The sequence below is a fragment of the Camarhynchus parvulus genome, chromosome 3 (genome assembly GCF_901933205.1).
Source record: "Camarhynchus parvulus chromosome 3, STF_HiC, whole genome shotgun sequence".
Classification (NCBI taxonomy): domain Eukaryota; kingdom Metazoa; phylum Chordata; class Aves; order Passeriformes; family Thraupidae; genus Camarhynchus; species Camarhynchus parvulus.
Window position 1 is genome coordinate 45474449 of NC_044573.1, and position 23467 is coordinate 45497915.

Genomic DNA, 23467 nt, shown 5'->3' on the forward strand with positions numbered 1-23467 from the left:
GCTGCCCTTACTGCTAGTTTCCTGTTTGCAAGGGAGGCTGCTAATTATTGCTTCATTTATGTCATGACAACTTACTCATCAGGCTATCTTTAGTCTTTCATGCTTCTGCTAGTATTTTATAAAATAAAAACAGAGAGTTTAACTAAAAAATAAAGTGAGCAAGTAAATGGGCAACTTAGAAAGATAGATTAGTAAAAGCCTACAGAAAGTGTGTTCTCTGAAAAAATTGCTAGTCTTTTGAATAGGTATTGCCTTTTAAATTTCTCCCTTTTCAGAAGTTGTGACTTATTCAAGAGGGTTTCTAAAGATTCAAATAAAACAAAACATCCTCTGAGTGAATTATATACAAGACATTAATGCCTTGTGAAAAAGCCTTCCATTCAGAAGCCATAGAATCATGGAATTGTTAAGGTTGGCAGAGACCTCTAAGATCATCAGGTCTAACCCTACCCCAGCGCCACCATGTTCACCATTAAAGCATATTCCCAAGTGCCACATCAACATTGCTTTTGAACAGTTTCAGGTATGGTAATTCCATCACTCCCCTGGGCAGGCTGTTCAATGCCTGACTACCCTTTCAATGAAGAAATCTTACCTTACACCCAATCTAAACCTCCCCTGGTGCAGCTTGAGGCCTTTGCCCCGTGTCTTGTCACTTTCACTGTGAGACCTACCTATCTTCCTAATGTAGTGCAGCTGTAGTCTCAAGCTTTTTAGCATGGTACCTCATTATATTATCTTAGTAGAGTAAAATAATCCTGACATTGACAATGTAATGACTAGTTTTCAAGTGGCACTAAAAAATATCATTTTCTTTAATCTTTCCTTGTTTGTGATTTGATTTTGACTCCGCTATATCTCTGCATCTCTTTTCAGTGCTTATATTTAATGCTCTTACTCAGTTGAGTACAGCTGTTAATGCCTTCTTGATTTATTAGCAGTTTCAGCACATTCTATAATGAAAGGGCTAAATAAAGTCTCTGGCCGGTATCTTTTTTTGCTGTTATGATGTGATTTTATGCAGTCATGTTTGACAGTTTGGGATAGGCACTTCCCCTTGTGCCATTTGCAGTTATGATGCCTAACTAGGCTGTCATCTGTTTCTGAAATAATGCTTCCCCAAGGAAGCAGAGAGACAGACAGCATGAATGGAAAATGCTGCAAAAAATGGCTGTTTTCCTATTATCTCCTGGCCACCTGTGGTGATGCAAATGCTTTCTAAGGAAATAAAGACTCTGCTTTCTTTCTGCTGAGTAGGAGCAGATGGTGGGACTTTGCAAATCGGAAGGAAGAGAAATTAGTGACATGAAGGCTTGACTTAATTTTAACTTATCTGCACTGCTGATATCAGTCTGAAAATTAGTAGGAAAACAGTTTGTAAATAGACTCCTTTCTCAGAAGACAGAGACAGAAGATACCAGTGATCCGTTTCCAAAGAACTTTCCCAAGTACTGACAGCAGCTAGGAGAACTTTAATTCTAAATTGCAGTGCATAGCTGGCAACAATGCACGCAGCATTTTTTCAAGCATACTTTCAATGCTTGGGCATATAATACGTAAGACTGAATGCAGTCTCATCTCAGAGCAGTATTTATCAGAGCAGTACATTGGAGTACTCGATTTTATCATAATACATTGGTGTCAATAGCGAATAAGACTTTAAAAGTGAACAAGTGAAAATTGAGGACTGAAAACAGATGGTTAATCTACTGTCTCAATCTTTGTTTCTAGTGTAGGTTACCATAGCAGCTCATTTTGGCCAAATCAGAGCCTCCATGTCTCCTCTTCCATTGCCCAGTCACACTTAGTGGCACTTTGTCTTTTATGGTGAGCAATTCTGAACATTCTTGAGTGTAGTACAATGCAAACAGTCCGTTGATCATTGGGCCAAAGTATGGTTCTTATTCTACTTCTCTGCTTCCATTCTTAAAAAACAAAACCAAACCAAACCAAACAAAAAAAATTTACCACCATTAGCAGCTCAGGTCCTGAGGTCTTCTACTCCTTTTACTCTTTTCTTCTTTTTCTTTCTCTGTTCTGTTTCCTTGTGGTGATGCTACTATATGCACTTTCAACATAGATGTTTTATGTGTAGGATGTTGCTAGGTTTTCAGGGTTTGTTTTTTTGCAACGAACATTGATAACTTGCTTGTTGTTCTGAAGATCTGCCTCAAGATCCATATACTGAATGTTTAGTTTATACCACCTGTTTAAATTTTTTAGTATCATTTTGCATATGATGAAGGTGGTGGTCAGCCTGTCACCTCAAGAGATATTTATATTTTATGACTTTCTGTAGGTTAGTTCTGTTTCTTCAGAATGTCAGTCACAAAAAGATGTCTTTTCTCACTTGGAATTGCAAATAAATTGAGGGTTGAATTTGCATATATATTGCATATCTCTTTCAAAGACAGTTTTTACGATAGTAAAAATTACATTGCCAAATTGCATAGAGAAATTTTCTAAGTAAGCAGTTTGATTTGTGTAATTCAAATTTTTCAGAGTCCAAACTCATGGAAGAACTGTGTCAGTATAAATGAAAACAATTCCTGATGAGGAAGCTTCTTGTCGCAGCTTACATTTTCTGATGAGTCAATGAGAAGACAAACCCTCAGGTCCTGTCAGTAGTAGATGATAACCTGGTGGTCTTGGGATGTGGCCTTCCAAGTGGGTGTTCTGGTTGGGTGTGTAGAGAAGCTAGGTCTTGATCTGTTTTCTTGAAGATTAGCCACTGTTCCTTCTTCCAAGGAAAGTTTACTGTAAGCTCACCAGTTGAACCTATTCAGCTCTGAAAAATGTAGAAGTTACTGGGGTACAGGAAGACCAAGACAACACTGTAACAGAATGAGAATAGATGTGAAATCTGAAATTTAGTTTCCTGATTTCCTTTCCTAGTGAGAGCTTTAACTTCAGAGCTATTGGCTTTCTTTTGCCTCTCCTGGGATATAGTGTTGAATCCTGAGTGAAGTTTGATGAGATCAAACATGTTTTTTCTCTTTGGTTGAGGAGGCTGAAGTCATTTATGGGAAATAAATGTCTCATTATTTTTGACAATTGAAGTGCTTTTAACTTCATTGTCAAGGCACATTGGTTCTCTGAAAAGAAAAAAAACCCTTTGACTCATGTAAAATGCTTATGTAACAAATTTAGTTCATGAGGATAAAGTGCTGCTTCAGCTATACATTACAGTATTATGAAGGACTTGCTGGAAAGCATCTGTGCTCACTAGTGCAGCCAAAGTCAAGGGCCATGTTTAATCACTGCTCGGGTTCTGTCAGCGGCAAGACAGAGCTTTGTTACTGAACCTGTCCTCAAAAAGTAAACCACTTTCCCCATTCTTAAAAGTATTGATTTCTTTATTTAAAAAGCTGCTTAAAATAAAGCAGTCTCCTGCTGATAAGAGCATTTTGAGGTAGTCTGGCTCTAGTTTCTCAAACTAAAACCTTGCTTCTGCAATTAACTCTTTGTATGCAGTGGAGAACATGCAGTGGACTTTCTTTCATTTTAGAGGCTGCATGCTTACTATACTAGAATGATTAAACCTCCTGAATGGGAAAAAAATTAATTCCTTCCACACACTTGAAACAGACTAAATGCCAAGAAATTATATACAAATTTGGACAAGCTCTTTGGAGCTCTTAGCCTGGAAAACACCTCTGAGATGTGGAGTCTGGTCCCTTCTTATCCCAAGTAACATAAAACAGAATTCCTCTATGAGTTCATCTCATTACATCTTAAATGCAGTTATACTTTTTCCTCTCTTAATTCTTCAACTTCTTCCCACTGAAAGAATTTCATCCAGAACCACTTGATGAGTAGGAACCTTCTCGTAAGCACTGCTCTGTGCTTACTCCTGGCCCATTTATACTTGCCTGAGAACATGCCAACGCTCCTGTTCTTCCCTTTTCAGGATAACTCTGAATGTTTATCGTTCTGATGAAGAAATTTTCAAGTTTATTATTAAAAAAAAAAGTTCTGCAAAATAGAGCCTTATTACATCCCAGCTCAATACAGGAACCATCAGGCACGTTAGTACCATTGCACTGTCATGGAAGAAAGTTTACAGGTACTGCTAAAGTACTTTCTCCCTCTACTGCTACCCAATACTAGAGCATTGTGCTGCTGCACTGCCTCACCTTTCCCACCTGACTTTGCTTTGGCTTTTTGCCTTGAGAATTTTCTAAATACTTCTGGTAAGATTTTTTCCCCCTTGATCCTCACATTGCTATTTCATGCTTTTGCAGCCATTTGGGGTGAAGGTGCATACACCTATTGCTATTTCAACTCCATCTCCTATACATCTTTTAAGCCTTTCTCACAATGGCTGTTTTTGTTCTTTGAACTGGAAGCAGATAAACAGCTGATTAAAAACTGAAACAACATTGAGCAGATGGTTGTACTACCTGCATGTCTCCAGGAGAAATATAGCATGCATTCAATGTTGCATATTATATTCCTGCAGTGAGGGATAAACTAATCTGTAATTCAGTCTGTGGCCCAGGGAACAAAACTGGTTTCTCTGTGTGAAAAACGTGTGACCCCTTTTCTGAAAGGTCCAGGCCCGCCAGAATGACTTCTGACGTTTGCTGCAGATCTAACTGAGGGCCCTGCTTTTGGGTCCACCAGCCACATGGCATTTGCTAGGGGCATTTCTTTCAGTAGCTTCCAACATTCATTTCCATTTTTAAAGATGAGCCGGAAAGAATCTCCAGCTTGAGCAGTAAAGTGAATATTTGATATTTAATTTTTTACATAGTTGAAGTGTAACGCTGTGGTACCAGAGAATGAAAAGTTGTAACAAAAAGCCATCCTCTATGTATACTGAGAGCTGTCTGGGAAGAGAGTGAGTTAAACTACAGACCTGACTCTGTGATTCTAAGTGCTAGCATCTATAAGTGGTAAAATGTATATTGATTAGGTACCATCAGATCCTGCAGGCAGTTTGCCTCGCCCATGTGCAGATGCTCTGCACTTTTAAGAACCAGTGGAAAGTGCTGTGTAAGGATGTGTGGAAACAAGAACTCTTCTTGACATCATGCTTAGTGCACTGGACTCAAACAGCTTGAAGCTTTCAGATATGAGTCTGAATAAATAAGACTGGGATCATTTATTACTAGGACATGTGTGTGATTTTTTTTTTCCCTCAAAAGAGATGCTTTAAAGACTAAATAGTGGAGTCTGAGCAAGGTGAAGGGGAAATTCCAGATGTATCCAAAACTTGATCACGGTAAGTGTATTCACTGACTGTATGTACAATGATATTTAGTAAAAATTGCCTCTGAAATGAAAAGATTAAAGGAGAAAAATTTGAATGTAAAAATCTAGGTTCATGGTTGATCACTTTGTAATTATTAATACTAAAAGCAAATCTCATTTTTATAAATTTGGATTATTTTGGGTTTTTTTGCTAGAACAGGACTTCAGCATCACAGAATTGCATATTTCTTTCTTCAAACAGTTCTAAAAATCATGCACATTTATGGCATTATCAGATTTAAAAGAGGATAAATGAGGTGGGTTAGTATATTAACTGAAAAGGAGCTAAAGACAAAACATAAAGAGGATTAGGTTTTGGACCATAGCTTCAGTACATAGGAATTAGGGTATTCAAATGATTTGCATCTTTTGAAGGGCATGAAAGTAGAGACGGGGTTAATGTTTTCCCTTTTAAAGTAATTTATGGACTATCAACTTGCCATCCAGACTATCTTTCTGTCATGAGGGCATGAGGGTTTTTCTTATTTTAAATAGCATTTATAAGCTTGCAAGTAATCTGAAAGTAGTTATTGTTAAATACCTTGTTTATATGGATATGCTTTCATTATAGTGCAAGTCCATGGCATTTTTGAAAATCTGCATTTACATCTATAAATTTCCATTATATGAGGTGTCTATTGTCCTTCTCTGTATTGAATAGAAAACAAAGAAATCCCCCTCAAATGCAATGCAAATGAAAAAATGCTGTCTTTTATACTCACAAACAAAGCTCCCATGCTGGGTTAAGAGTTTTTTACCAAGTTGTGTGATGTTTTAATTTATAACTGCCTATATTTTATATGCTGTAAATTATATCAGCAAGAACATAGGTACTTCATATTTTCTTACCTTCATAATGTATACCATCTGTACAATAATTCTGAGGTTTTCTTTTTTCTTTAAATACATCTTGATTAATGTAGACTAATCTTATTTCAAGAATCTGTTGCTAAATTATTCTATTATATCTTTCAAGAACTGGCATGGTGAAATGTCACGTCCATGAACAGTTTAACTGTTTGTCCTCCTCATTTATGCTATGTCAACATTACCTACAGTCAGTTGTCATTTGTTTTACTGCCCTATAACCCTACATGTAATCCTGTTGAAAGTCAACTGTGCTTAGTCAGTTAACCCTGTGCAGAGCATGTTCTTCCCTGTGTTCCCTGGACTGTAAAAGGTGGTAGAAAGGGCAAGAAAAAAATTGTTCTGGTTTTTCTCAATGACTTTTCAAGTCTTATTTTCCTCTGTGTTTCTGAGATTTAAATGGTACAGAAACATGACTAATAGCAAAATCCAGGACTTTTTCTTCGCACAACATGTACAGGTAGAACTCCCTCTCCTTCTTACTCAAACAGTATTGGAAATTGGGCAGAATCTCAGAAACACATATACTCTAAAAATCTGGAAATAGACAAAGGGAAAGAATTAAGTGACTCAAAGGACTGAATTACTCAAGCCTTTTCAGATGTTCAAGTAGAGTAGCATGGTAATGCTACTCTAATGGATGGGCTTTTCGAGGATCACGGAGTTCAGGGCTATGTACAGAACCTGATGTTATTTTTTTATTAAGCTTTTTATCCATTTATTTTTACCTTTATCTAAAGTCAATGTATGTGTCTCGATTTTTGTCATGTTTTTTGTGCTGGGAAGGTCTAATGAGCTTCCTTTGACCCTGACTGAGGCACCCTCTGTAAAACAGAGGTTTTTCCTTTATTACCAGCATTTGTCTGTTCCAAGTAAGTTGCTCCCAATAGAATATTTTTACTCTTACAGCAATTTATTTCTAGGTAAGTAGAAACGTAGTCACATAGAATAGTGATTATCCCAAAAACAAGCACCATTTTTTTCTTACTCCTGCATTTCTCTTCTAAGTTCATTATCTGTCAAATTAAAAAAAAAAGTTTAATCTAAAAATGAAATATGTACCAGCTTTTACTCAGTCAGTAGAATGAATGAAGTCCAATGAACATCATCTTTGTAAGAAGGTATTTCTGTGATATGACTGTATTTTCATCCTGTGACTTGATGTTTTTTCTAGTTTTGTGCTACAATATTTGCATCTTTCCACATCATTTGCTAGGTTACTTGTGCAATTGCTGTGAATGATCTCTATAGAATTAACAGTATTATAAATGTTTAATCACAAGCTGTGCATGCTGATGCAGACTAGGAGTCACAAGAATAACTGCTTGAATTGTGGTCATCTAAAATCTTGCTGTTAGCTAAAACCATAAGTTTGCCCTAGTTTTCATCAGAAACTCTGTGTCCTCCTTTTAATCATAGACTCAAACTCAAAGCTGTTGACCAATAAGGATATAATCTGATTTGAGCTCAGAGGTCTAAGAATACCTTTAGCTGTTGGTTTGGGTTTTTTTTCTTTTTACTCCAAAAGAAGATCCACCTTTTTACCTGTTTTTCTAAAAATAGTAAAATGGAAAGGATAAAAATAGAGCTGCAAAGAGTGTATATATCAGTTTAATTACTGCTGAAATAATTCTGTTCATTTCCCTTACTTGTGTGTAAAACGATTATGTATGGTGTGGAAAGAAATATTTCCCTCCAAGCCATAAAACTGGCCATATGTGACAAAGTGCAGTCATGATGGAGAGAATGAGTTATGGCTGTAAGAAGAGAAGTGGCAAAGAGATCCTTACTCAAAAAAGTGCTGAACTGTATCTTAACATGTTGGGTTGTAGAAAACTAAAAGTTTAATTTTCTGTTGTTAATGAACATAACTATTTTAATATAGATTTATCTTAAGTCTTTATCAGACTGAAGAGCATAAAACCAAGTCTGTCTTGATATAGAGGTTGAGTTATTTGTACTGGAAACAAAAGCTGAGGTATTTTGACCTTGTCTTTCTATACAAACTTTTCCACAGTTTTTGGTTTTTTTTTAATCACAGCAAGACCAGCTTTATACTTGGGCTGCAGTTAGCCAACCCACACATTCAACAGATTACATTGAAGGAAGCTTTCCAAGGAGAATTCCATCTGCGTGGCCTCCACCCAAACCTCCAGATGAAGAACAAAGGTGCAAAATTTCAGGAGAAGGTACAGTTTTGGCTACAGAGAAGATAAATGTACAAGATATAGGAGGCTGCTGTGTTTTAGAATCTGAAATATAAACTTAGTATCTTGGCTACTAACAAACACCTGGTTTTGAGAACCTTGGATTAGCATCAGAAATAATGTCAGCTAGTATGAATCTAATAAAAAAATATTCACCAAAAATGCATTCTTTTTGTTAGCAACCAAGATGCGTACCTGGCATCTGTTAAATAATGGATTTTGCCAGGTGCTGTAATCTTTATTCTTTTCCAGTATACATACCTTCAGAGCTATGAGATATGAGTTCTTTTTTCTTCTTAAAAATATGAAAACTTCAGAAGCCGACTGGTGCTATACCTAAAGTTATTAAAGTGGTGTGAGATATTCCTTTGTAGATTCAGCAGTCCTGGGCTGACAGAAGGGTAGGAAAAATGTATCTGAAAAAATAAAACAAGGACTTGTTTACAAAGTTAGTTTACCTCAATGTTTGTGAGATTATGCTACCAGATGAATTTCTGCAGTCTTCTTCATGCTCTTTAAGAACTTTGTTGACACTGACAATTAAAACCAATCAAGAAAAAAACCTCCCTTGTAGTTGACAAAGAAATTTAGAAGAGGATTTCAAGCCTGTTTTCTGTTAGTAGTGTTGACCCATAAATACCACAGGTAATTGGAGGCTTTGCTTTCCATTGATTAGTATTCAGCAGCTCTCAAAACTTTAGACTGCATTCATCCCCATGCTGTCTATGAAGAGCCACTGGGCATTGTCAGTTTTTTCATTCCTTTCCACTCCTCCTTTTCATTGCTCAGATTTGAAAAGTTAAGTCAGTATTTCAACAGATCTCTATGTATTACTTGTAGGCTTTGGGTGGAGTTAATTTCAGATTTGCTTCTCTTTGGGACTTCTCTGCCACTTCCTCTGGAACATGACCGAACTATTTCTTGCACAGACACCTTTTACCATGGCAACATTTTACTTTCACTGGTATCACTTATTTCAGTGTTCACAAGCAAAACAAGTGATGCCAACAAAAATGCAATACTGCTGTATTTTTCTGTTTAATGCTATGCTTTTTACCAAAGGAATTCTGTTGGAGATCAAGGAAACATTTCTGCATCCATCTTACTGATGCAATTGAGAGTGTGGAACTCTGCAGTGCTGGATTGTTGAACTAGTCCAGGTTTTAACCAATGATCTCCTGTTCTATGCTGTATTCAATGAAAATGCTGCCTTATGTAGCAGTAGAATTCAATGCCATCTACTCTGAGAGTTGTGTTTCTCAGCTGGGAGACTTACCTAATGGATGTGTGATCATGCTATTTATGAATATATTGTGCACTTGAAAAATAAAAGTGTGAATTTCAAATTAAATTATTTTGAGGTTTTAGCCCAGCAGAAGTTAGTGTAAGTCAACAAAAGTTTAGTTTCTCTAAAATCTAGAAGAATGTTGATAACATAAAATATTTTGAAATTTAAAAATACACTTAGAAGTGTATTCCTATCAAAAGGATGATAGTAGTAATTCTTAAATGTATTTATTTTCTATGTGATTTGTTTCCATCCTATGTTTTTCTGCTTATTATACCTACTACACAGATGTAATGTGTACAGGAGTTGTCTACTCCTTTTCTCATCCACTGCCCTCTTAAAAAACCCACAAAAATATTAAGAAATAGAGGTAAAAATAAAGCAAAAAAGTGTGTATTGGAAGTTTTCTAAGTTTAATATAAGTAGTTCTTAAGATGTGTTTATTTAAATTTGGTGTGACTTTTCAATGTAGGACATGGAGGAAAAGGAAAAGTTTTAATTCTTTTGAATATAACTCAGGCAGATGAATAATTTAACTTTCTTTAATTGTTCACATGCTTGCCATTTGGAAGAACCTGGAGGTGAGTGATGTGAAGCCTGAGGATAAACACCTTCCTCTGTATTTTAAACTAAATTATTTTGTGTATTTACATCTTTCCAGTGTGTATGGGACAAATATTTTTAAAAGGTTTAAATTATTATGTGCAGGGTAGATGTATTTTGTTTTATATATAATTATTGCTCTCTGGATTAAAGAGATTAACATTAGAAAAAATAGCTCATGAACAAAAACATGTATTTTAGACAAAAGCATTGATTGAGAGAGGATGCAGCAGGACGTTTTTATAGAATCTTTGTTTTTATTGTATACATTAGCATTAGAAAAGATAGTAGGCCTTCAAGCTTTAAGTAAGGCAAGAGACAAAATTCTTCAAGGTAGTTAGTCATCTGTTGAGTGTAGTTTGTATTTAATAGTGTTCCTGTATGCTCTGTAACATGTGAAGCATTGCTGGATGTGTGAAAGGGGCTGTTAGAGTGGTTGGGGGTTTTGGGGCAGTGGGTTTTGTCAGGTTAATTATTGTTGTTTGGTGATTTTTTAGGTTGGTTATTTATTTAAAAACAGACATTTGGAAGTGCCTAATATGAATTTGGGTTCAAGTCACCAAATACTTATACTAAACGCATTTTTCAGTTCTGGATTCAGTTAAGTTTTTGGACAAAATGAGCCAACATCAACAGTAAGATCAATGTGTGTGGGACTAATTTTCTATTTGAACACCCAATCTCTTCCTGTCTCTTCTTATGGCATTTCACTCCACCACTATCACATCTCAGCACATTGCCTGAATCTAAACTCAACAGGGTGTTTGAAATTCGATTATTTTAATTCTTTGCTGATGACATTACTTGACACACAGGAAACGGCAAGTAAGCAGGCACTAGAGTCGAGTCATCCCATCTCCCATGGGGCTGTTTAACCATTTGTGAAGGCATTCAAAGTTTATGCAATTTCTGCAAAATGAAACAGTCTCAGACCACTAAATATCAGTCTGGGTTTACCTGAAATCTAAGTCAGTCTCTTAAAAAAAAAGTATATTAAAAAAACAGGAAAAAACCCAAAAAAAAAAAAAAAAATTGTTTAATTTGCTTTAAAGGAAAGGTTTCATTTCTCATACAGCACTCTTTTCCCGAATCTTTTTTTTTCTAACTGTGGTGGTAGTGTTTGGGTTTGGTTTTTTTTTCATTTTGCTTAACAAAAAGGGTTGGTCTGGTGGAAGGACATAGTCTTTCCAAATTTTGTCTGACTAACCTTAAATTTAACTGCTCAGATCGTGACTTCAGCTTATATTTAGAATCCTTTTTAGAAGGATAACATTTCTTAGGTAAAAATAAGCTAGATAATTCTGTTAAATTGTTTAATATTGACCAATACATAGGAGCAGTCTGGTCCTATTTTCTTAAGCACTTTTATGTAAGGGAGGTACTTGCACTAATTTGAATGGCAGAAAGCATTCAGCATTGTGGGTGCATGTCTAATACTAGAAAATCAGCATTGCATAAATCTGTTGTGAGCAAAGATCAAACAGATACTAACATTTCTCTCAAACACAGAAAAATCTAAAATGGAAACGATTAGTTATTTCTTGCTAGGTGCAGCTTATCCACAGCCAGGTAAAAATGTTATGGATTGTTAATTTTCAAGCCTTGTGATATAACTCACACTTGCAACAAAACTTCTTCCTTGTATGTCTCACTTCCCAACAGCTGGGATTGTCAGAAAGCTGTGAGGAGGCCAAGTGTCCAAAAATTATGAATCCAGAAGCTCTGGTTCACAGCTGTTTCACTTTTTCTGCAAATGGTCAAGAGATTTCCCTGTTGAATAGTGGTTTCTTTAAACATACAGGAAAGACACCACACATATTGTCTCTGGGCAGGTGTAGAGAAAAACACTTCTTGTTATATGTAAATATGGGCTATGATCAGTAAAGAAGCATAGTAAAGAAGCTGTAGCTCCTAAACTGATTAAAGATCTTTGCACTGTGTAGCTGCTGTGGAGTTTTTTGCTTGTTTGTTTTCCTTTTCCTGATTATTTCCTATAGGGCAAGGAAACTGAGACTCAGTGTAGTTATTTAAGGTCAGAAAAGTAATCTGGTTTTAAAATAAGAAATAGGATCTTGCTGTGGAGTATCTTATGTTTTGATCTATTTTTAAGATCCATATTAGTCACTGTGGAGTTTTCAAATTTCTGTGGTAGTGAAAGAAAGGAAAACATAGTTGGCAAGAGTCATCCATTTTAAGGACAGGTAATTTTTGGGATAATTTGGAAAGTGGGACACTACCATTCTTTTCTTTTTAACTTTCTACTCCTTTCATTAACTTCTTGATGTGTATTTTAAAAGATCAGTAATTTTCTTAATTTATAGAATTGTAAAATCTGTATCTTCTTTTCAAATTCAGAGTTGAAATCTACAGTCCTAGAAACAGAGAAGCAATGCATAGGTGGTGTTCAGCAGGCACAGGTAAGATTCTAACAGAAATGATTTTAATTTTTTTAAAAGAGAGCAAAAAGCAGTACTTCTTTTCAAACATTTTTTGAAATAGTTTTGTGTACCAAATGTTCTGTATGAAAAAATTCCAAAGTGAGGATGTTTTATATCCTCCATAGTGGATGTGGGTGTAAGCCTGCCTAAGGTGATTCTTACAAGATGTGATTGTGCACTCAAAAGTAAGTTAACCCTCTCATGGCATTAGTAAGGAATAGTTATAAAAGATCTTATTATCATAGCTAATCTACAAAAGTGCATGTAAATGATAGTGACAGGGATTTTTTTCTGACTCCTCAAGCTTACAGCAGTGGTAATATGTGAACAGGTTTAGAGGGCATGCTGGACTTAGAAAGGAGATAATGTAATGCTGAGACAATGGAGACAATGTGGGTTGGACTTATGCCACAGAAACACAGTCTATCTTGTTTTTTAGAATGTCACCATACATGCTCTTCTATTTGTCATTAAAGGAGGTGCAGTTTAATGGGACTGAGGAACTTCAAATTCTGTTTCCTCAACAGGAAACAGACTTGTCTTACTTGTGGGTAACACTATTCACTTGCTCTGGAAGTCATTAGAAGGAAGGCTAAGTTCTGAAATCTTGGTTTGAAACAAGCAGTGACCAAAAACTCTTGGAATCTAGACTCTCTTTTCTTCCTCCTCTGTTTCACAGCTTGTTTCCCTTGTTTCCTCCTTTGGGTTTGTTTTGGGTTTTTTTATGGGTTGTTTTTTGTTTCTTTTGGTTTTCTGGGTGTTTTGTTGTGGGGTTTAAGGTTTTTTTGGTGGTTTTTTTGGGATTTGGTATTTGTTTTGGGGCTTTTTGTGTTAGTGACAGGACAATTCAAGCATCACTGTATCAAGCAGCATTTGTGAAAATGGTCAGCAATTTGCTTTTCAGGGAAAAATAAGGAATGTGAAGTTAAATACATACTACTGATCATTAGACATACAAATTTCATTTGGGCTTGATCACATATTTCGTGAGCCATGGGTGGGGAGAGTATGTGTAGTAACTTTATGGCTTGCCTTGCCAAACAACTTTTTCTGCTAGTTGGTTATCTAAATTCTTCTAACTTCATAATATGGAACATTTTAAAACTGCAGTTCATTAATTAAAATAATATTACAAAATAATTCTTCATTCTCGTATTATAAGTTTAACCTAAAATATATTTTTCTCATGATATTTTTATATTTCAGTCACCCAGGTTTCCCTAACAATGGTTTTAATTATTAATTGTGGAAAAGCACTTTTTCCCTGTACTTCCAGGAAGTTATTGCCTGAAAGGAGTGTATTTACCCAGTCTCTTGTATTATAATTCATTGCAAGAAATTACCTATACAAATGGTTTTCTGATTGGAAATGTAATTAATTTAAATAAGTTTATGAATATGTAGCTATTTTACCTATTAAAAAAAAAGTATTATGAGAATTCCTATGAGAATGAAGTTTAACCAGGAGCTTTTGAGCACTGCATGATTGCTTGAATGGCATTTACTTGTGGCTGGGAGCTGTTCTTTATTTTTAGAACTAGCCTAGTATCTTGTTCAATCCCTGAATTCCATTTGTTAGTGTTTAGGAGATACCCATCCCTCTTACCCTGTGGTGATCCCTTATGGCAGTAACATGAACTTCTTCCATTCTATACTATTATTCATCAATGGCCTGCAGGAGTAACAGCATCACCTCACTTGCACAAAGTCAAGTTTTTGCTGTATTATGTCATCATCATTCTGGTTTATTTTAAAAATCAGGGTGGAGGGTTTTTTTCTTTTGAGGAACTGTATGTGGATAACATGTTGTCATATGTTCAAATTATTTCTGTAGTGTCCAAAGCAGTCAAGCATATTCTTTCTATCTCTCTGTCTATCTCTCTGTCTATCTGTCTATCTATCTGTCTATCTATCTGTGCTTAACTACATCAATCTATAATACATCTAAAAAATAGCATGGCAATCATATTTGTAGGTAAATCCTGTACTGCAATCAGATCATTCTTTGTGTTATCTGTACATTTTTTAAGTGACAAACATGTTTCTATTAGAGATCTACCCTCTTGTGTGGTCTACAGTTTTAATTTCTGTAAAAGGAAAATGTTGGCTGAAGTTAGCCTAGTAGGTGATTTTTCTCTTTCTCTTTTCATACATAAATGAAAGAGAGCTCTAGTTTAAAATTTGAATTGATCAGCTAAGTAGTTTTACAGACTTCCCTCTCCTTTCTCTGGGAAAACATGTTTCCCACATACTACTAATATAATTGAAGATTATTGGCCAGAATACAGTTGTAACATGATGTGCTGATAAATTATCTCAGTTATGATAAAAAAAATTAACAAAAAGAATCAGAATATCTTTAATTAAAGGCACAAGTAATACAGCCTGGATTGCATACTTTGTTGTCACTTGGAGGAGCTTCTTTATATGAATCCTCACAATTTCCTTATCTTTACAATATTATATATAATCTGAATATTTTACAGCATAATTTCTGGACTTTTTTTAAGAGTGTTTTTTTTGAGTACAAAGTATCTATTTTTCCTAAATTATAGCTACAAAAACAAGGACGTGGGGGTGTGCTTGCTTTTTAATACAGGAATTGTTAGGCAGTGGAAAAGTAAGAGAAGTTGGCAGCCATTTCAAGTCCTGGTTTTGAAATGCCAAATAGCAACGATGTCTGCTCAGTCTTCCCAGTTCTCTGTTCCCAGAACAGAGAACGTTTTGTTAGCCTTAACTCCTTTAGTGAAAGAAGAAGAGAAAAATTGAGTGTCCTAATTTAGAAACTCTAGATTCAAACCTGGTATTTAAATTTGACAGCTGTACTTTGTGCAAGAGCCAGTTTCTGTTCTGTTTGTACCCCTGATCTTTTGTACTATCCTCGTACTTTTCCTTACATCTTAACTTACTTTTCAGAGTAGCTTGATTTTGTTTGCATGGTAGGTAAAAATAGATTCTTAGCAAAAAGATGAAGAAAAATAAATCCTTTAATTGTAGGATGAGTACATGTAAACTAGGCTTTGGTGAGAAGTGGGACATTACAGAGCCAGAAACCTAAAGCTGTTTGAAAGGCACTTAAAAGCATTGTTTTATACACCATATTATAAAATTATTTTAAATTTCTATGTTGCATCATTTGTGATGAGAATCTATTCTGTGGACCACACAATTTTAAAAACAAATTCCTTTTTACATTTATTTAATTGTCAGCATCCAGATATAATGAATACTTCATGCTTGGTCCCTGTAATCTCACCTCAGGAGAGAAGGTTTTGTCATACTGTTGCAGTCTATAGCAGTTTGGTTATAAGACAGTTTACACTGACTATTTAAACCCCATTTACATCAGAAAAGCTTGTCATCAAAAAATTCTTATGCTCATAATGATTCTGTCTTACTTTGGTTTGGCTCACCACATTTTACCCAAAAAATAAATCCTCAACCAAAATGATATGCCCTTTTGGAATTTCGAGTAGTTCCATTGGTACTAAAAGCCAGACAAAATTTTGGCAGTTCTGAGGTGCTGAAGACTGGTTTCTACTGCATAACCTATTGGCGTACTTTCCAGCAATATCATAGGGAAACAATGCTAATCTTAAAAAAATAAATTGCAAGCCAGGTTTTGCCATCTTGAAGACACTTTCTGCTTTATAAAAATAGACTCATGGAGTGTATCTTTAGAATATTCCTAACCACCCCAGTTTACTGGTAACTCCTCTGTCATTAGGGACCTTTGTTCTTATGCTAGTTTTTGACTATGACTTATTGTAATTCCTTAGGGCAATAGCTTAGTGAGATTGGAAATGTTCCAATTTTGACACTTAGTAATACAAGAAAAAAGGTTCTGAAATCCTTTAAGATAAATACATAATCACTCTGTTTAAAAAGTATAAAACATTGGGGGGACTGGAATTTACTTTTCATTATTATAAAATGTCACCACTAGGATTTGTCTCAGAAACATGCATGCTGCCCAAACTCTCTCTTAAAGGAAGTTTCAGAGATTATTCTTTATAGGTGAAGGTAAGATAAAGAAGGTAGACGAAAGATTAGTCTGAAATGGTGAAATACAAAAAAGAATTTTTAAAAAGGTGAGATTTTATAATCCTGCCTTAGATGGTTATGACATTTGTAGTCTGCTATAAAACCTGTGTTATTTTTGTATTAAACAGTTTTCATCAGCACATAGACCAACTATAAACAAGACTAGTGAACCACTGGCTTCAACAGGAACCTGAGGAAAATTGGGAACTCTTCCTCTGTTGCCTCACAAACAGCTCTGTGGCTGTGGCATTTTTAACACTGCCTGATTCTGCGTGTTCTTTCTTGAGATATTTATTAAGAAAAAAACTGTGAAGAAGTGTCATTCCCCTTCCATCCTTTTGCTTTTTGACAGGTTAATTTTTGTAAGAGGGAAGAGAAGGCTTGAGGAAGCAATGAACAGTTAGTCTAAAACAATTCTTTTGCTACAAAGATATGACTGCCAGAGTCGTAGATTTCAGCAGGGAAAAATAAGTTACATACTTGGGGGAAAAAAATCCAACCAAAAATATGTATGACATATTCAAAAGGATCTACTATATACAGTTGTCTCATTGAGGAAATAAAGGATTATGACAGAAATGAATATTTTTGGATATTTCCTTATGAATCAACTGAATAGAATTGTATTTCTTCTTTTAAGAACAGTACCAATGTAAACTTTCTGCAAAATCATGCCAGCATACCCAAATTTCAGAAAACAAAAAGTTAAAAAAAATCAGAGGTATTTTTCTGGGTTTTTTTTATCTTGCAAAATGTAAACTAGATTTGTAATATGTGATGTGGAGGACCTTAAATTCTAATTGTAGGTCCAATGTTAGAATTGGGGTTGCTTAGCTTTAAACAGTTGAATTTCAGGAAGCATATGTAGGTAGATGGTGTTTTCTTATTAGCCTTCAGAGTAAATGATGTTTTATCAGAAACATACAGAAAGGAAGAAAAGTTTGCCGGAAACGAGGTGATACAAACCTGGCAGGAGCCTTTACTGCCAGGGTCATAGAATGTTTTGCTTAGAGACTAAAGGGGACTTTAACTTTGTGGAACTCCAGGACAAGTTAAGTGCAAATCAAGTATTTTATGTTCATGTTCACGAAACATAATTTTTATGCAGAAGTTTCAAGTTTTATTCATGGAAATCTTAGATTCTTAATATTGGAAGTTATTTTTCACTTCAAACATGCTGCCATTTTCACGTTTATCTTTTGGTTTGTTTTTAGAAAGCCTTACAAGCCCAAATAGATGTTTTATTTCCTAAAACTGTAGCAGGTAAATTAACTAAACTTTTTGAAATATGAAGTGAGATTCTCTGAGTTGAGACCTTAATACAGCTTAAACAGAGACTGTTCCAGTCTGCGCTGCTTCCCACACGGCTAGTAGCCACTTCGTAATTAAATACTGTCATCTGATACTGGTGGGGTTTCTTTGGCCATGAAAGAAGGATAGGACAAATAGAAATATCAGAAATGAGGGAAGAAGTACTTATTAGACAGTCTGACGGGCACCCTAAAGAAGTCTGCCTACTCAGCCACTAGATGGCAGTTAAGTATTTTTGAATGGATTGCGAGGCACTTGCAAGTCATTCCCAGGCGGTCCTGCAGACGCCCTACAGCGGGAATTTTTTTTTTTTTGGTCTCAGTCAAAGGATTAGCTTTCTGCTAATTAATAACTTAGCCTTTAGAATGTACATACATTTGCGCTGTTTAATCTAACCAAGATTTAACAATCTGAGCATCTCTCAAAGCAGATCCTCTACCTTCCCAACCCCTCAAAACACTAAATATTTAGAAAGCACTGCTCTGTCACTGTTGTTTTGGTTAGTTAGTTGTTGGGTTTTTTTTAAACCAGTGAAATGAAAACATTTGGTTTGGTCTACCAGCCTCATGGATGGCTGCCTTTGAAGTGATAATTAAAAAGTTATAAATGAATTACTATCATTTAAATAAAGAGGTCAATATCCTGTTGAAGATGAAATTTGTTTCTTCAACCACAATCATGAACCCATTTTCTATTTAGTTCTGATGAGGTAGAAGTTTAAAAAAAAAAAAAAAGGGAAAAAATTGCATCGGACATAATTGACAAAAACATAGAATATAAATCACAGACTACACATTTAAATGAAAAAACAGGAGTATAGAATGTCATGCCTGTGTGGTAGAAAAATGCAAGCAGTTAATTCTCAGAACAAATATTAGTGTTTTGTATTATATCCAAACTTCACAATACTTGGATTGACTTCTGTTATTTTGCTTGAAGGCAATGTTTGCCTTTTTAAAAGAAACAATACATTTTATTCTTTTCAGTGGAGTTACAATAACACATTTTTGCACTCTTCCTCCTAGTCATGGTGAGACTAAAATTTGTTTTCTGTAATCTGTATTCTTAACGTTAATGTCAAGATGAAGTTTTACCTCTGTGCTCATTTTAGTTTCAAAGATTCTTTATTTTCTTTTTCCACTTTTATTGAGACAGACATATATCATAGATCTGAAACACATAAAAATCATAGCACAGCTCAGTGTTGAGTGGAACATCAGGAGGTCATGATGTACAAACTCTTTTCCACTAATGCCCTCCTCCAAGCAAGATTAGCTTTCATGTTTGGTGGTTTTTCTCAGGACGTTGCTCATCTCTGAGCATGGGTATGAGGTAATGGTAGTATGTATTTCCTGCTTTGCCTAGTCAGTGGCAAAATGGTAAGTCTTGCTCTGTTTCTGATGCATTGTTTTGATAACAGCTAAAAGAGATGAAAATGTGTGCTGTAAAAACCTGTATTTCCTGTGAGTTACTCCTAATTCAAGTCCTTTCAGGCATTGATTAAAATTCTTAAGAAACTGTGGGTCAGGTTCTTGTGAATAATCTCATTTCACAGCTTCTTCATCACAGATTTTATGAGAATGTATATTAATAATAATAGCAACAATAGTAATAGTAATAATATAGATTTTGCATCCTTTAATCATAATGGGCATTCTTCTTTTTTTGTTTTGACTATGCTTTATACTTAGACAAATATGGGGTTTTTTGTCATTTTAGGTACAAATTCTTGGGTGTGCTGCACCACTGTTAGGGTTTGGGCAATAATTGATGAGAGGAAAAGGAGAATGAGAGTAAAACTGAGAAAATAATTTATTTTAACGAGATTTGTTTGGCAATGCTTTAAATCCTTGACTATAATGAGAGAGACTTTCACTTCCTGAAAAAGGAGAACTATGGGATAGGGATTGCATAGAAAGAATTATCACTTTTCTGTCTGCGTTTGATTCTAAGCATTAATGTATTTCTTCTCTTGCCTTTTACAGTGAGTTTCTTGTAAAATAATAACAGAGGACTATAACTTCCCTTAGGGAGCAGTGAATGCAAATGCATGATAGCTATATGCTTATTGAAAATTCTGTTTAAATTTTTTACTCTCTTCTCCTCTGACTCCTCACCATTCTTGCTCATGAAAATAGATAAATATGAGGTAGTGCTTGTGCCATCTATGAATTCCTGGTTAGAGGAAAATTTATGAGCTGCTATCATCAATTATTAAAATACGTTTTTTTTCCTTAAATTCTCTAAACCAGAAATCCTATTTCAGATGAAAATCCATAAACTCCTTTTATACCAAAATACAATTTGTACTGTAAGTACCATTATTTACTTATGAAATTTCTCTCATCTTTTGGAGACCAGTGAAAACAGTGATTTTGTTTGTTCAATGCTAACATCCTATACTTGGATTACGTAGAATATTTTTGGTACTATACTATTTACATTTCAAGCTTTTTTTAAAAAAGAATTCCACAGAATTGAAGAGAACAGATGAAGAAAATATATGAAATACAGGACAGCATTTTGAAAAAGTGTATGTGTGTAAGTCTGTGTGCGTGTACATATCAGTATGTGAAAACTTCTTGTAACATTCCTAGCAGGACATTTCATTTGGCAAGTGGACTTAAACTATTTGAGAGACCTCCTCCACACAAAAGTGAGAACTCTTTCAAGTTCTTCTTATATTTCTCTTGGCATTAAATATCAGGTGTTACCTTTTAGTGGTGTAAATCCTGAGATTTTCTACAATATTCTCTATGTAGAAGGGAGATAAAAAATGCTTTTCTTAGTAAAAAGAAGTATTCATTTAACTTTAAAATGCCCTACATACTTTAAAAACAAACAAATGAAAAATTACATACTGCCAAACCTAAATGAGAACTTAAAAGTAAGGCTGAGAATAATTTCTACTCTTTGGATACAAGGTAGAGTAACCAGTTTATCTTCTACTTACATTTAGATCAAAAGTTATTACATTTTCCATCTTAAGTTGGTATAAACAAAAGCAGTAAAATCACTTTTTTCCTTTTCTGTATTTTGAATACCTGTTTTTCTTTATATTTATTCTTTAAAGAGTGAGGCCAAAACTATTAGCAAAAACTAACTTGCATATTCCAGAATGTGTGATTGCTCTTTATGATTATTCAACTTTCTCTAAATATACAAATTGGGGTTTTTTTAATGTTCATGATACCAGAAAGATTTTAGTTAACTTCTCTATACTTAAAGCTCATTTTTGATTACTTGATTTTGATTGACTTTTTTTAAAGTTATTTCACTCAAAATGATACAGCTTTGTTTCTAATATAACTTTCACATTTTTAAAGAGTTAAAGAAGATGACATACTTTCAGGCCCCTGCCTTCAGCATGTTTATGGGTATATTTGTGGAGGCTCTCTTTCCATTTCTCCAAACCTTTTCTGTTGTGAGTAGCGGGCTTGTGCTTCAGTGTATCTACAAAGATTTATTCTTAGTGTCAATATTTTTTGCTGCTTATTCCCTGTTGGAAGCTTAAGACAAAAGCAACATGTGAACCTCCCATTTTGTGGTCTGGCTGAACTCTTAGATGAAAAGGGCAAGTACTGTGCAGAAGTATCATACTCTGGACAGTTGCTTATCAGAATGGGGCAAAGTTCATCTGAAAAATCTTCACCTTTCTTGATCTCCCCTACTAGAGCTTAAAAGGCCTTCCAAGCCCTTCAAATTTAAACCATTAATGTTCACATTTGGCTCATAGAATCCATATTGTTATTTCTAGCTTACAATAAATAATAATAAAAGCTTACAATTGATGCATATAAAGAGCACAAAAATAATAATAGAATTAGTTTTCACAGTGACTGGTTTCCAGATTGCTGGACAATTTCAAGTGGAATAGAAAACCAGGGAAAGGTCTGGTGTGAAAAAGTTCAACACATTTCTCTAATGTGTCAAGGCAGTAATGTTCAAGGTATGCCAGATTTTATGTTTTAACAGAATGAGATGAATTGTTGCCTTGGCCTGGATACACAGGAAAACTACCCAAACACTTTAGTATCATAGTTGAAATACTTTAGAAAAAACACAGGTGACAAAGAAAGGAAGAAATTAATCATGTGTTAGGCATTTCAGCAAGCAATTTAATATTGAGGAGAAAATAAATCCAGACAGTTTTTATCCAAACTTTCAAGGAAATCTGATTTTTAAGGTACCTCTTGCTTATAGGCTGCTGACATAAGTGGCCAGGTTCTAGTTATCTTTTCGTCTGCACTAGCAGTCTCTTTGCAATCCACAGCACAATAAATCAAAGACACCAGAAACAGGTAACATAATTTTATAATAAAATTAATAAAGTTTAGCTTTCCTTTCAGTACCCAGTCTCATTTACATGTTTGTTTTACACTGGATGAGTGATAGAACAGTTAAAATAATTTCTGAGCTAAATTAAGCTATGTGGATAGTAAACCCCTTTGGAAGTCTTATTTATCTATGTATTGTTTCATGCCTCCCTAGTAAGGAAATTTCATCTAGGCCAGGACAGAAACCTTCAAAATTTGAGAGGGACATTTTGGTTGGTTTTTCAGCCTGGATAGTCAGGACATTGCTCATTGCACATGGAACATGCACAGCCTGTTTGAGAAATGCTGGGAACTGTTCTATAGCCATACATTTCTCACAGTATTTTTTTTCTTGCTCACTCTTTCATACTCAAGCTACCATGATAAAAAGTGAGGGTTAAGCTTCCACAAGTGTTATTCGGGAAGGTTTAAAGTAATCCTATGTAATACTACATGTAATATGTAATTAAACTTGACTCCTGTGCCTCTCCTGGGGTGGTCAGTGGTTCTGTGAAATTTTATTTTACCTTGTCTTGTCTTCAGTCTATGAAAATTCTTTTGAGGTTCCTATCATAGTAAAACCTGGGGATAACCTAAGGTTATTTTCCAACTAAGTTAAGAGTTGCTCCTTAAAGAGGAAAACTCTTTCAATCTTCGATGTATCTCAAGTTGATTATTTATTTAACTGGGTAATATAAAGAACTGAGATCTTATCCTCTGAAATACGCTTAGCTCAGAGACAAGGAATTCAAACTGTTCAGGAACAGAAATTTCAAGAATCTAAGCTCTTTTTTCCTCTGACTTGCAGCTTTCCAAGTCAGCATTTGCAATGCATGCATCTTTCTTCAAAGGTGTATGTTCCCCGTTGACTCTGTATTAGTTTATCTGAACTATTTGAAATTCAATAACTATTGATCTCTGCATGTAATGGTTTGGGGGTTTTTTGTCGCACATGATAGGTGTGACAAAACCACTAGGTTGATTAGATATGTCCCAGCTCTTGAGGACAGGAAGAGCTACCTAGTCCATTGCCAGCCTTGTGCAGGCTGGTGTAATCCATTTGTTGCAATGTGTCACAGAGTGGGAGTAGCTCACACTTTCCAAATAAGTTTTATGACTTCAAAAAGGGTGAGACAC

General features: G+C 35.1%; 1 protein-coding gene across 3 annotated transcripts in view; it reads left to right on the top strand.

The window, feature by feature from the left end:
- FMN2 (formin 2) overlaps positions 1–23467 on the top strand; it is a 154494-nt gene that overhangs the window by 21013 nt on the left and 110014 nt on the right. Inside the window, exons 3-5 of one of the 3 annotated variants that reach the window (XM_030946252.1) lie at positions 8165–8312; positions 10191–10199; positions 12577–12638. The exons of 1 other annotated variant lie outside the window; for it this stretch is intronic. In XM_030946252.1, coding sequence (XP_030802112.1) covers positions 8165–8312; positions 10191–10199; positions 12577–12638 — 219 coding nt within the window. The remainder of the gene's footprint in view (positions 1–8164; positions 8313–10190; positions 10200–12576; positions 12639–23467) is intronic. One more of the 3 variants, XM_030946253.1, reaches the window with a different exon arrangement.